The sequence below is a fragment of the Phyllopteryx taeniolatus genome, chromosome 5, assembly GCF_024500385.1.
Source record: "Phyllopteryx taeniolatus isolate TA_2022b chromosome 5, UOR_Ptae_1.2, whole genome shotgun sequence".
Classification (NCBI taxonomy): domain Eukaryota; kingdom Metazoa; phylum Chordata; class Actinopteri; order Syngnathiformes; family Syngnathidae; genus Phyllopteryx; species Phyllopteryx taeniolatus.
Window position 1 is genome coordinate 18,259,920 of NC_084506.1, and position 15,167 is coordinate 18,275,086.

General features: G+C 41.5%; 2 protein-coding genes across 8 annotated transcripts in view; one reads left to right on the forward strand and one right to left on the reverse strand.

Annotated features, from left to right (window-relative positions):
* LOC133477944 (uncharacterized) lies at positions 1–6,012 on the forward strand. 2 transcript variants are annotated; one of them, XM_061773339.1, is made up of 4 exons: positions 1–257; positions 1,302–1,949; positions 5,623–5,732; positions 5,880–6,012. In XM_061773339.1, the coding sequence occupies exons 1-4, from the start codon at positions 212–214 to the stop codon at positions 5,883–5,885; spliced, it is 810 nt and encodes a 269-aa protein (XP_061629323.1). In that variant the 5' UTR covers positions 1–211; the 3' UTR covers positions 5,886–6,012. The 2 variants fall into 2 exon arrangements, with proteins under 2 accessions (XP_061629323.1, XP_061629324.1); XM_061773340.1 differs by lacking the exons at positions 5,623–5,732; positions 5,880–6,012 and adding an exon at positions 2,103–2,593.
* Positions 4,895–15,167, reverse strand: part of mpi (mannose phosphate isomerase) — a 16,850-nt gene continuing 6,577 nt past the window's right edge. For 2 of the 6 annotated variants that reach the window (XM_061773331.1, XM_061773329.1), the window contains exons 2-8: positions 14,717–14,844; positions 12,730–12,930; positions 12,016–12,157; positions 11,734–11,913; positions 10,815–10,988; positions 10,381–10,589; positions 4,895–9,273 (exon numbers count right to left, since the gene is read on the reverse strand). In XM_061773331.1, the coding sequence (XP_061629315.1) occupies positions 9,055–9,273; positions 10,381–10,589; positions 10,815–10,988; positions 11,734–11,913; positions 12,016–12,157; positions 12,730–12,924 (1,119 nt within the window). In that variant the 5' untranslated portion in view covers positions 12,925–12,930; positions 14,717–14,844 and the 3' untranslated portion in view covers positions 4,895–9,054. Of the gene's footprint in view, positions 9,274–10,380; positions 10,590–10,814; positions 10,989–11,733; positions 11,914–12,015; positions 12,158–12,729; positions 13,036–14,716; positions 14,845–15,167 lie in introns of all 6 variants that reach the window. The other 4 variants (XM_061773335.1, XM_061773334.1, XM_061773330.1 and 1 more) reach the window with 3 other exon arrangements.

Here is a 15,167-nt window from a genome sequence, read left to right on the forward strand (position 1 = left end):
GGGAAAAAAACACAAAGAAGAACTTTCTTCCTCGTCTCAGGTTTTTAAAAAGATGGAGGGAAGATTGTTTCGAAGATAGCTTTGACGAGTTCTACTCTGGCCGTCGTCATGTTTTAAGTCACATTCTTTTTAAGGGTCTGCTTTCGTTTTTGTGACAACTCAAGCTCCATCTTTTAAACGTTTAGTTTTCGAGGGCAAGATTAAGAACACAATGCAGCCGCCGATTGTCTTTTTCGACTTGGAGACAACTGGACTGGGTAAGATTAGGAAGATTAGAGGGGGGAAGTACTCACACACTGAAGTCTTCGTATGTATAAGTACAGATGCTTTTGCATAAAGGTACTAAATCAAAGTTAAAGTACTCATTCTACTTTTACGAAAGAAACCTAAGACAAGTGCATACTCTGAAATGTGTAAGTACAAACTGTAGCCTAAGTAAAAGTGAAATCTTGCTGTCAACATGTTTTATTTCCCCATGGAAGAATTAGTGGTAAGTAGTTTTTCGGACAAAAACATAACCCACACAAAATGTTAAGAAACGTCATTTTCATTGGGCATCATTTGATGTTACTTTTTGTTTTTTAATGAAAGAAACAAAATTTGGAGATACTGTACATGTATTGTATCCAAGTCCGTTTTTTTTGTTTGTTTTGTTTTTCAGATTAAAAACCTGAAATGACATTTGGAGATACAGCGGTACCTTAATTTAGAAGTTGTATTTATTCAATGACTATTCTTGTAACTCTTGTATCTCAAATCAACTTTCCCCATTGAAATTCAATTACTTTGATCCACCCACACCCCCAAAAAAAATTTTTTTGTAACATGTAACAGAAAAAATAGCTCTATACAGTATTTTACTGTATAAAAAAAAATACAGGAATCATTTGAAAGTATGTAAAGAAAAACATTTTTGATTGCTTTATTTCCCCATTCACTGAACGTTCCAGTTTTTTTTTTTTTTTTTAAACCTTTTTCACCAGGCTTTCCTGACTTTCAGCAGCTTCTCCATCTTTTCATGCACTGACTACTTAGGAAACAGGGTTAGAACAAATACATTTACCAAAATACCTACGTAAAAACTAGGATTGCCGCAGTCTAATATTTTTTTATAATTGAGTACTCTGACGATTATCCCATCGATTAGTAAAGTAATTAGATAAAAATTGAGTATGCATTACGAAACAACAATACCAATTGTGACTTTGATTGTATGTGGCTTTAAAAGGTGGGCCAAGGAACCACTGTGTATGATTTTGATTGGTCAGGATTGGACATAATGAGAGTGTCATCATCATCAGGTCCAACGTGCGAGTTGGTCCAGCTGGCTGCGGTGAGCGGAGGCCACTCTCTCAACCTCTACACTGTCCCTCGCTGTCGAATGGAACCGGGCGCCGCCAGGGTGACGGGCCTCAGGGTGCGCCGGCGCAAGCTCTACCTCCACCGCCGCCCCGTCCCCACCAGGACCATGCGGGAGGTACTGCTGTCCTTCGTCGCCTTCCTGCAATCGCTCGGACGCCCCCTGCTGGTGGGCCACAACATCCGCCGTTTCGACTGCCGGCTGCTGGCCCGAGCTCTGGACGAGACGGGCCTCCGGGCACAGTTCGAGGCGTCTGTGGCCGGCTGCGTGGACACGCTGCCGCTCGCCCGGGATGTGCTGAAGGATTGCGGCATGAGCAGCTTCAAGCAAGAGTACCTGGTTAAGGAGCTAATGGGCATAGACTACAAGGCTCATGATGCTTTGGAGGACGTGCGCTCTTTGCAGATGCTCTTCAACGTGCTACAGCCCAAGCCGGAAGTGGTTGCACACTACACGTTCAATCTGAGTGTCGTGCAGGAGGCGACCAGAGCTCCCAAAGGAGAAGGTCTGCTGCCAGGACAGCGCCTCCTTTGGCAGCACCTGGAACAGCCAGTGAACGATACGGCTGGAAAAGCGGCGGGGCACCACAGTATGTAACATTGGCCTTGTTGACCAAATGTGTTGTTTTTAATTCAGCTTCTGAATTCACCTCATATTCAAATAAACCTACACTATGATTTTCCTACTGCCAAATAAATCTAATCAATTTTATTAAGTGGCTCTTAAAATGTTTTGTCTCCAGGCGGCCCGGTGGACAATTGGTTAGAACAACCGCGCAGTGGCAGTTTCTGGCATGTACAATATATACGGCCACACAAGGCAGCATGGCTGGGGTGACGGCAATGTGCCCCCCAAAAAAAAAAATATGGGAGATTTGCGCCCCCTTGTGGAGTTGCCGTCTGCACTGGTCTAGAATTGCTCTCATTCTTCCCGTCACTGCGGCTCGAGGAGCAAAGACCTTTTCAAAGCTCAAGTTAATAAAAACCTATGTGAGGTCAACCGTGTTTCAGGAACGTTTACCTGGCCTCAGCATCATAAGCATCAACATAACAGTTGGGGAGCAGCGATCATCCACTGACATCATGTTTGATTTTGCATCAATGAAGGCCAGAAAGTTTTTTCTTTTCGTTTGTACAATGCAAGATTTGTTTTGTCTCCCCCCCCCCTTAATTCTAGTTATTCTGTGCAGTAATCTTATTTGTTTATAATTCAATATATTTTAAAGAAATCAGGCTCATGTCTGTGTGGAGTTTACCTCTTCTACCTGTGCTCGTTGAGGGTTTTCTCCAGGAACACCTGCTTCCTCCCACATTCCAAAAAGATGACTGGTTCATTGGAGTCTGAATTGTCCATACAGTAAGGCAAAAAAGTATTTAGTTAGCCACCAATTGTGCAAGTTCTCGATAAAAAGATGGCCTGTAATTTTCATCATAGGTATACCTCACCTATGAGAGACAAAATGAGGGGGGGGGGGGGAATCCAGAAAATCATGTCTGATTTAAAAAAATAAATAAATATTAGAAAATTATGGTGGAAAATAAGTATTGGGTCAATAACAAAAGTTAATCTCAATACTTTATATTATTATTTACCCTTTGTTGGCGATGACAGAGGTCAAACGTTTTCTGTAGGTTTTCACACGCTGTTGCTGGTATTTTGGCCCATTCCTCCATGCAGATCTCAACTAGAGCAGTGATGTTTTGGGGCTGTCGCTGGACAACACAGACTTTCAACACCCTCCAAAGATTTTCGATGTGGTTGAGATCTGGAGACTGGCTAGGCCACTCCAGGACCTTGAAATGCTTCTTACGAAGCCACTCCCTCGTTGCCCGGGCGGTGTGTTTGGGATCATTGTCATGCTGAAAGACCCAGCCATGTTTCATCTTCAATGCCCTTGCTGATGGAAGGAGGTTTTCACTCAAAATCTCACGATACATTGCCCCATTCATTCTTTCCCTTACACGAATCAGTCGTCCTGGTCCCTTTGCAGAAAAACAGCCCCAAAGCATGATGTTTCCACTGCCATGCTTCACAGTAGGTATGGTGTTCTTTGAATGCAACTTAGCATTCTTTCTCCTCCAAACAGGACAAGTTGAGTTTTTACCAAAAAGTTCTATTTTGGTTTCATCTGACCATATGACATTCTCCCAATCCTCTTCTGGATCATCCAAATGCTCTCTAGCAAACTTCAGACGGGCCTGGACATGTACTGGCTTAAGTAGGGGGACACGTCTGGCACTGCAGGATTTGAGTCCCTGGCGGTGTAATGTGTTACTGATGGTAGCCTTTGTTTCTTTTGTCCCAGCTCTCTGCAGGTCATTCACTAGGTCCCCCTCTGTGTGGTTCTGGGATTTTTTCTTACCGTTCTTGTGATCATTTTGACCCCACGGGGTGAGATCTTCCGTGGAGCCCCAGATCGAAGGAAGATTATCAGTGGTCTTGTATGTCTTCCGTTTTCTAACAGTTGCTCCCACAGTTGATTTCTTAACACCAAGCTGCTTACCTATTGCAGATTCAGTCTTCCCAGTCTGCTGCAGGTGTACAATTTTGTTTCTGGTGTCCTTTGACAGCTCTTTGGTTTTAGTGGGGCGGCACGGTGGCCGACTGGTTAGAGCGTCAGCCTCACAGTTCTGAGGTGCGGGATTCAATCCCCGTCCCCGCCTGTGTGGAGTTTGCATGTTCTCCCCGTGCCTGCGTGGGTTTTCTCCGGGCACTCCGGTTTCCTCCCACATCCCAAAAACATGCATTAATTGGAGACTCTAAATTGCCCGTAGGCATGACTGTGAGTGCGAATGGTTGTTAGTTTCTATGTGCCCTGCGATTGGCTGGCAACCAGTTCAGGGTGTACCCCGCCTCCTGCCCGATGACAGCTGGGATAGGCTCCAGCACGCCCGCGACCCTAGTGAGGAGAAGCGGCTCAGAAAATGGATGGATGGATGGTTTTAGTGGCGTTTGTAGTGTGACTGTTTGAGGTTGTGTACAGGTGTCTTTTATACGGATGAGTTAAAACAGGTGCCATTAATACAGGTAATGAATGGAGGGCAGAGGAGCCTCTTAAATAAGAAGTTACAGGTCTGTGAGAGCCAGAAATCTTGCTTGTTTTTAGGTGAACAAATACCAATGTTCCTATGTTTTTTAATAAATTCTTTAGAAATGAGTGATTTTTATGGAATTTATTTTCTTTCCTCATTTTGTCTGTCATTGGTGAGGTATAGCTATGATGAAAATTACAGGCCTCTCTCTTCTTTTTAATTGGGAGAACTTGCACAATTGGTGGCTGACTAAATACTTTTTTTGCCCCACTATAGATGTGAATGTGCGTATAAGAAGTAGATATTCCACGTAATCACATTTTGTTTTTGTGCAATGAACATGTACTAGACTGGTATGTTTGCCTTGAAGACTGAAAACTACAAAGAATACATAAAACAAACAACATATCGTGTCAAAACTTTCAGGATGGTGTGGGGAATCCTAAATTCAAAATAAAATAAAAATGGCAACTACATCAAACACGATACACAGACAGTAACGTAACAGCACAAAGCTTTTATTGAACCACTGACGTTCACATTTTTTGCAGTACCCATGCTACACCAAGGGCTTGCTCCAAAATGCTCACAAATATTGAGGAATGAACGTCTACAACAACAAGGCTTTCATAGAATGATAATTAAAAATCACCTTTGTGTGCGTAAAGTGCAAATTAGATTGGCAACAAACACGTGACCGAATGAAAAGTTGAGGGGGGAAAAAAGGCAGAAACTTTAAGTTGACAAAAATCTTTGCTATTCAAACAGAAATATTTCAAATGACAGGATAGGAGCATGTCAAATATTACACCAATGATAGCTGGGATAGGCTCCAGCGCTCCCGCGACCCTTGTGAGGATAAGCGGCTCAGATAGTGGATGGATGATCAAAACCAACATCATCATCACAAATGGAAGTGAAGTAATAACTTCCAGCTGGTTGGAACAAAGTGCACTTCTTGGCTGTAGGTAACAAAGGAAATATTACAGAATTATTAGAATGATCCCCAGAAAAACAACAACTAAAGAATACATCAAGTCCATCTCTTGTTTGCATGTTTTGACAAGGACAAAATATACAAAATTTTAAAAACTTAGCTATATTATAAAAGTTGATGCGGCATTTTGTAACTGAACTTCATTAACTTGAATTATTTTTTTGCTTTGTGAGATTTTTCTACAGAAGCAAACATTTCCGGGATTTAATTTGTTCTTTCTTTTTTATATACAGTAAATACAATGGAACCTCCAAAGAGGAAGTGTGTGATGACAACCATTGAACTGGAACTGCTAAAAAATGACCAGGGAAGCTTGCCAAACCCTATTTATACTACTTCAAAGGTGAGTCATTTTACTTTGTTATAGTTGTATTATTACAATTATTTACACTTTTCTTAGTTAAGTGTTAAAATCACAGCTGCGACTATCAAATATATTTGGGGGCATTACAATGCATTGTAACTATTGTATACTATTGTATACTAATAGATCTGAAATGAGGACAACTTGGAAGTCAACCAGCTTTGCGTTCCACTTCAGAGGTTCCACTGGATAAGATGATATGGGAGAGGAAGTTGGGTAACAAGCAGTAGTCAATTCTCCGCACAGTTATCAATACATGTACACTTAAGAGATATGCAGCAGGCATTTCAAAAATTCCTTATAGACTAACAAGCTTATATGAGCCAAAAGGGAACGTATACACGGCACAACTTTCGGTTCACAGCATGTACAAAATGTTGAATCTTCACATATCTCTACCCCACAACGGTGTCCCTGCAGTTTGCCCTACAATAAATATTTCCACATTTTTCATGCACACGTTTCTCCATTCGTCATCAGTATTACAATATTTAAGCACGATGCCACATTTCCAACATGTTCTGCATTCTACGCTACTGTAAATATTTTTTTTTACGCATTCTGCATGTTTCAGCATTTCCTGTACCAGTGGAAATATGTTTCACAATTCTGCACCAGTGTAAATCCCTTTCAGGATTCTTCACCAGTGTTTCAGCATCGATCCCTATTCTGCACGTCTCCACGTTGTGCAGCAATGTCAATGTGGGCACGTTTAGGCCAAATTTAAATGTTTACGCAGTATACATAACATCATAATTATTATTCATATAATGCAAATATGTTCAAGCATAATTCTGTACTCATGTAAATGTTTTATCATTCTGAACCAGTGATTGAGTTTCAGCATCATGCCACATTCTGAACTTGTTTCTGCCCCATAGTAAATATGGATCAGCATTTTTCACCAGTGTGAACATGTTTCAGCATTATTGCACATTTCCTAACTCTACACCTGTGTAAATATGTTCTCATTGGTGCAGTATGCTGTATTCACATTGTCCACTAGTGTGAACACTTTTCTGCATTGATATGAGCAAGTTTCAGCATTATCCTGCTTTCTGAACACATTTTTTCATTCTGCGCCACTGTAAATATTTCTGTGTTCTGAACTCGTTCAAATGATACGGCATTCTTTACGTTTAAACACCTTTCAGCATCACGCCACATTCTGTTTCCTTATTATGCACCCGTGTGTTGCAGTCTTATGGCATTCCGCACCAACATAAATGTTTCCACGTTTTCCCCTCGGGTATATAATATTGGCCACTCAGCACTGATGTCAACGTTTCAGCATTACGCCTCAGTCTGTATGTTGTAAACACGTTTGTATTCTCCACTAGCTACAGAACTAGCAGTTTCCATTTTTTAAGAACATGCTTCGCTGTTTCCAAGTTGTGTTCCCATGACAAAGACGTTTCCCTTCAGTGTCAACATGTAGCGAAAATCCAAAGAACCAAAAGTTTTCCTATCCAAATAAATGAATCAACCCTGTTTGACGTGACGTAAAAATCTAGAGGTCCATAAGACATTTAACTGTGCTTTTCACCGCACTGTGATGGATGAATGGTGAGAACATATATGCTTCATGAAACATATTTTCACCGTTCAGGTGCTACCCGGTGATCTTCATCAGCCCAGAGTCTGACAAAGTAGATTGCAACACTTTTTTTCCACCTACATTTTAACCGTGTAAATCAGGGGGTATCCAAACTTTTTCCTTCAAGGGCTGGCTAAAGAAAAATGGAATCAAAAGTTCAAACTGTGCATATTGTAACATTGGCTTGATTCTTTTCTTTAATCCAGTAAAGTACATTTGTTAAGTACAGTTCAGTTGTATTTAACTTTTAACCACATTTGCACTTAATCCTTAAGAACTCTTTGTTTTTAAATATTTACTACAGACAAACTTTATATAATTTTTATGTCCAAAACATTTTAACCATTAAGGGCAGTTTTTTTATTTTCCTATATGTAAGCGTAGTGTTAAATGTTCAAACTTGGCATAATTTTACAGTAGCTGATAAAAATAAATGTACTTTTTAGGACTTAAAACCCCGGTCTTGGTTTTGATAAACACTCAGGCCGACTTTGCTACTATATTTTAATGTTAACACTCAGGCCGACTATGCTACTGTATTTTGTTGATCATTAGGGTGGTACATTTTTGAGGTAGTACTTGGTGTAACAAGTCCTAGACCCACTGATATAATATGTATGTTATATATTATAATCAAAGGTGGGTAGACGAGTACGTTTGACTAAACTCAAGTAAGAGTAGTTACTTTAGGGTAATATAACTCAAGTAAAAGTAAAACGTAGTCATCAAAATATTTACTTAAGATTCAGTATAAAAACCACTAAAGTAAAGAGTAACTGGTGAGTAACATCTTACTTATATATACATATTTTAAAAAAAAAAATCACAGCATGAACGTAAAATTAAAAAAAATAATAATAAAGGAGTCCACACACACCTGCCATTATTGAATTTTTTTAAGCAGCCAAAAACGAACACCACATGCATTCGGCCCTACAGAAACATTATTTGCTCTATTCACTGAAATGACTGAATGAACCAGCTGTTTGCTGAACAGAGTTATTGATAGTCTGTGTGTGTGTGTGCGCGCGCAAGAGAGCGATAACATCACGGCATGTATACGCAACGAACATGTTTTGCAGTGACTTATAACCTATATAAAATATGGTTAATGTTGCCATATGCACTGCCATAACAACAATAGAAACATCTGCAATTAGTGTCAAATGACACTAGTGATCACTTTGGATTGGCGCAACGGCGCCCTATGCGGGAGTCGAAGATGAAGTCTAAAAATACATTGCGCACGCAATAATGGATAAATTAGCAACCGGCATGTCGATCATTGCAATGGAGTAAAAGTATTGTTTCTTCTTAACATGAATACTCAAGTAACAGTAAAAAGTATGGTGAATTCAAACTACTCTGACAAGTCAAATTTATCCAATGTTACTTTGAGTAAATGTAACGCATTACTACCCACCTCTGATTATAATATATTTAGTCGTAGTCGTAAGAGTTATCAGGGGCATCGCACCCATGGGTGCAATTTTTACGTGTTGCCACAAGTGGCCCCCGGACTGTAGTCTGGACACCCCCGGTGTAAATGTTAGCTGTCAGGGTCAAGTGATTGCAACATTGTGTAAGTGGTTGTTTTCCATGTTTTTTCTTCATTTAAGCACCTAACAAAAGTAAATGTATTTGCACCGCTTAACGTCGCTGACGTCTGAGTCTAAAATCACAACACACACGCTCGACTCACAACTACAATAGGCAGCAGGCCCGAAACATGGTCACGCCCGACGGCGAGGCCACGTGCAGCAGCACACTCTCGTTGGCCGACACAAACAAAACGCTTCCGCGCCTCAGGCTGACGTCGGACAGCGCGGCGGCCGAGGTGGCGGTGGCGTCGCCTTCGATGACCAGAAGGATGCTGGCGCTGTCGACGGGTGCCACTGTGTACTGCTTCACGGAGGCGGGCACCTGGAGAAGGGACAATAACAAGTACCACCTAAAACAATAGCTCTCCAACTACCGCCCTAATGACAGACATTAAAATACAGTAACGCAGGAGGTCTTCATCAAAAATGTTTTATTCCGAAAAAAAGTGTATTTAATGTTATTGTAAGCCACTGTAACATTATGCACAATTTGAACATTAACATTGCCCTTAAATATAGAATAAAAAACTGTACTTCATGATTAAATTAAAATGTATTGCACATAATAAATTGTACCCAAGTAGTTTAAAAACAAACATTTCTTAGAGATTAAAGGTAAATGTACCAGTCTGCCAACCACTAGTTGGGGACCACTGGCCTAAGTCATAGACGGAGAAGAAAAAACCCCCCAAAAAAATTTTTTTTAGCAAGAATATTGCTATTTTTTTTTTTTTTAAATGACCTAGGCAATTATGCTAGGCTAACAAACTAATCTAAGGGGCCGTGTATACTATTCCACTTGGTGTCTGCTTTTGGTTTGCATGCATAAATCTCTAGATCCCGAACATAAGACCACTTCTCTTTTTTTCTAGGGAAAAAAATACTGTATAGACATTACTGGTGTAATTTCAAGATGAACCTAAAATGGAAAATAACCCTTAACGGTGAACCTAATTTGACATTCTGTAAACTTCGTAGACTCTGGCATGGTTGCGCCTAAATATTGTGTGTGCCCATGTTTATGCATTGGTGAGCCACGCAAAAAAAAAAAAACCACAAAAGAATATCCAGTTAAGCTTCAGTTCTTGCGGTTTTGCTGCATTTCTCCACAATAGTATTTTTTATTTAGTTTTGAATGCCAGTTATAATGTGACATAACTTGTAATATACTGATAATATTGTTTAATATTATTCAAAAAAATTACTTGTATAAAAAGAGGCCTCGCCCATATTTGCAGTAAAATAAATAAACACCACTACTGGTGGAAGGGTATTTTGTATAAATATGTGTGTAGAGTTTCTGGACTAAATGATAGTGCCAACTTCAGGCCTGGAATGTGCACTAGTGTTCATTTTTTTGGCAGGTGCATGTGATCTTTGTTGTCCATATTTACCCTAATTATGAATGATATTCTGAGGTTTCTCTCACCTGTATCCTCATAACGGTGAAGTCCGGCACCGGGGGGTCATAGACGGTAACGCAAGGGTCCGAGCCGTCCTGAACCGGCGGGAAAATCTTGGCGGCAGAAGGGGCCGGGCTGTAATTGAGCATCTCGCAAAGCGTGTTGACGTCGATGTACTTCGGGGTCAGGCCGGCTCTCACCGTGTTGTCGGAGCAGGCCATGCACTCGATACAATCTGATACCAACAAAAGTTGACAAAAACACTGTCAAACCTAAGACGAACTTAGATTATTAGAAGGCCAAAGTTGGATTTCTTCGTTCAGCTCGAGTGCAACATTAACTAGTAAGGTTGCAATATTCAGTTACAAACATCGAAATGATACCTTTCCACAGCTTAACTTCCTGCTGAAATTTACCAGAAACTTGCCACCCCTTTGCAACCCTATTACCTACGACTGACCTCCGTACAGGTAAGCATGAGGTTCATTAGCTCCAAGGAACATGGCCTGGTTGGGATCCAAGAGCACATGATTGAGGAAGTAGATGGAGAAGCAGCCGATGTCTCCGGGGTACTGGGAATGGAGGCGGAGCAGCAGCTCGCCGTTGCTGCTTCCCGTGTCCTTGCCTGCCGCACCTACACGGGCACATGAATTAGTGATAATGGTTACAAGAAATTGGGTAGGATAATTTCTCCTTGCCAATCCTCTTTGTAAAATGGTTATTCTACCGGGTTGATGAGACTTCCTATTGTGGCTGTCCAACAAAAAACATACCAGTATATACTGAGCCACGCTCATTGCGGTGGTTGCGTTCCAGACCCACAGGCGAGTTGAAAATACACGATATAAAGAGACCATAGAAAAAAGGGGTTTTTTCTAGTGTAAGCCTTAAAATGTCCCTCCCACACACTTAAACTTATTAAAATGCATGAGAACAAACTTTTTTTTAAAGCCTAAAGTATAACATTTATAGAAAATATATGTCAATTATATAATAACAATACATTGGTTTTATAGTTTAAGCTTTAAATTATAAATTAGTATAAATCAGTTATCACACTGAAACTTATTTTCACACATTGTGAACATATTTCAACAAATCAGTTTTTAATATGATAAAAGAAAAATATGAGCTATACAGATCACTAGACTGGTGAACCGCTTGTTACAAACGGAAATAATTTGAACGCAATCCAAATCAAACTGACCTGCATTCTGAGTGAAGAAGAAAAATATCTGCAGACTACTGCACTACTGTGAATCCTAAAATATGTATCCCGCAGGTAACTACTGCGAGATATGATTGTTAGTGAGTTAATATTAATGAATTCCCATCAGTGATTTGGGACATTTGCAATCGTCGTGACACCCTGCGCTCACCTTCTTCAGTGACTCTCTTGACAAGCATGTTGAGTTGATCCACAAACACTTTCTTCTCACAGTTCATCATCCTCGTGAAGCACTTCTTCAATGCGTGCTTGGCGCGGACCGCGTCACCCGCGCTGCACTGCAGCTCCTCAGCCGCTTTGTTGCCCACCAGGGCGCGGAACTCCGGCACGCCTAATGCATTGCACGAACGAGGTATGTTTTTGTTTTGACGTTTAAATTATTAACTTTGCCCGTTTGAAAGTTTAAAAGTTGGCCCAAATTCGTCTGACTTACACTTAAGGAATCCGAGGATCTCCTCCACTTGCCGGAAGCCGCAAAGACCCTGGAAGTGTGTGAGCGCGATGGCCATCTCTGGCTTGTGGTTGTTGTCTGGGTAGTGCTCTGGAAACTGAGCGTGGAGACGGGCAGCTAACTCCTAAATAGAACACACAAAGAATCGTCAGTGGGCACCTTCAAAGCCAGGATTTTCCTGTCGCGGTTGCGGGCGGCTGCAGGAGACGAAGTCGACTCAGTAATTTTAGGTAGGTAGTATCAGAGGTGGGAATGCCGTAATGCAGGGACAGGAGTGTGAGGCGTAGCGCGTGACACTCACTTCTTCCGCCCTTGTGGTCATTTTGATGGATCTCTGTGTGAAAGAAGCTCCTGGACAGACTGAATGAGCTAGCTAACGTCAATAACATTGTCATTGGCAAAGCAAGGAGCTGCTGCTATTATTGCGGCATCCACAAATATTCAATTATCATAGTGTGTGACTCAAAATGACAGCATCAGAATCGCAACGGGCCATCTGTAATGCAACTGGGTGTGCCTTAGATGAGGCCAGCATCTAGTATTACTGTATGCATAGAAATACTTGTTGAACAGTGGCAATCGCTTTCAACACAACTGAAAGCTCTGTTTCCATCTACAAAGATTGAACATCCCCGTGTGGACTTTCTCCCAGCTGTGTAAATGTGTGTGCATGTGCATGCGTGTGTGCATACTGACCCTGTTGGGGTGAGCCTGTATGGACAAGGCGGTGTTCACCGAGAGGACTTTGAAGAGGAAGGGCAGCTGCCCCTGAAAGGTGTCCTTGACCTTGGAGCCCAGACATGCTGGGAAGTGGGCAATCCACTGGCCCAGCGTGGTCTGCGCGATCCTGTTGTCTTTGATATGGGCGTCACCTTTTGGGTGGGTGCCCATCCACAGCTGGAGTAGGCAGAAATGACGATGACACGATCACGCTCAGGTTGCGCTGACTCATGCACTTTGGAAACGTCTTGTGTGGGGTTGAACTCAGAAGCATGTCCCCTTCTATCACAAGTACATACAGTAAATAAAGGATATAAGTGCTGTATCTAACTTTTCCATATACAGAGTTTGTATGTGTATATATTAGAGTTGGGCATCGAGAATCGAGAACCGATTGGAAGCGGGACTAACGTTCCCATTCTCACGGAACCGTTCGAATTAAAAGAATTTCGGTTCCCAGTTTCTATGCCTAGTCCTCCAGCTGCAAAGAAGAAGTGGCGAAAAGCAACGACGAAGCAGCGTAAAACAACGAAGAAGAACGGGCACGATGATGTACTTGTGACTGAAACAATAAAATAAAATAGTTAAAACAGTTAAAATAACTTTTAACAATGCTATATTTAACTTTTAGCTGAAACATTAATTAATAAATCAATTGGGTTATTTCCTCACACATTGCCTTTTAGTTCATAGGTTTGATATTGATACTGGTTATAAAGAACCTCAAGTCAAATGTTCATTTTAGTCTATCCTCCAGGCTTCTAAGAAAATTGATGTTCATACATTGGACACCCTTTATTTAAACCATGCACAATTTTTTTAACCAGCCCCCCAAACGAATCGGAATCGTTTGGAACCGGAATCGAACTAAGGAACCTGAACCGGAATCGCTCAAATTCAAACGATGCCCAATCCTAATATATACATACATATCCACACACACTGTATGTATATTGCACCATTTCTGATATATCAAGTGTCCTTCCTCTACACATTTGAAGTTCCGCACCATCTCAATCCGGCCTCTCTGGCTTTGTCTCCAAACTTGCCAGGCTGTGCTGTCCCTCAGATGTACTCATTCCTGATCCAGTCCATCCTTGTCACTCGCAAAGAGGATCTTAACATCTTCAACTCTGCCACCTCCAACTCTGTCTCCTGCCTTTTGATAACTGCTAGTCTCCAAATTTAAAAAATGTCAACAAATCCTACAACATGGCTGGTCTCACTACTGTCCTATAAACCTTTCCTTCCTTCCTGCTCCGTCCTCTCACCGCAGATCACAATGTCATTTGCAAACATCTTAGTCCCTGGAGACTCCTGTCTGACCTCATCTGTCAAACTCCCCATTGCCTTTGGTAACAATAAGAGACTCAGAGCTGATCCTTGATGCATCTCTACCCTCTACCTTGAAGTCTTCTGTCACTCCAGCAGCACACAGGTCTCAAACATGCACTGAACTAGTCAAACATACTTCTCTGACGCACCAGATTTCCTCATACGTTCCCAGAGCTCCTCCCTAAGCACCCTGTTAAATGCTTTTTCTAAAGACACAATGCAGGTCCGTCTGAACTTCCAAATAATTCTCCATCTACATTGCCAGGGAAAGGATGGCATCTGTGGCGTGTCGAAAAAGGTAGCATTTCAGGTTATATGATTATCTTCTGTCTTTCTTCTGTGCAAAACGCACTTATGAGTTAATTCTTTAGATGCACACTGAGCTGAAGTTAAAATTTGGCAGTGTGGCCCTCAGAAACATAACACAGCGTGTCATCAGTGACATTCAAGTCGGCATTACTGTGTGAAAATGTCAATGCGTTGGTAAGCTCAACTGATGACCTTCAGAACAAACCCCACAGGGATGCCTCGGTGCTAAATAAAGAGCGTCAGCAAACACAGTATAAGGCACGGCCATATTGTCGTAGCTGCTTGTGGGTGGTGATGGACAATATTATATTCCATGTACCTCTGCATAAGGTTTGCCGTCCTCGATGACAGCCAGCGGGTCTCCGCCAAGCACCAGTTTGGCTACTTCGCTGTCCAGCCCCACTTTTCCCCATGCATAGTTCTGCACTGCACAGGTCAGCGGAAACACTAAAATGGAGCCAAGTGGAAAGAGCGAGTGTTGTTTTGAGCACAACGTATTTGAAAAGATGCTGCAAATTCAGGCTTTTTGTTCCACAACAATCCCAAAAAACAGCCCGCGAAATCTTGTAAGGACTTTTTTGCAGTGTGCTGGAGCACTGAGTGTCGATTTCGACTGCTACATTAGCTTCTCATACTAGCCAAACACTTATCTCTTTCGATCAACATGTTGAGTGTTTTATGTTTTGTTTTTACTGTTTTACATTACATTAGTGTCTGATTCCAACTTACACTTGTGTGACAGTGTGAAAAATGAGATGTGGGCTTGACCA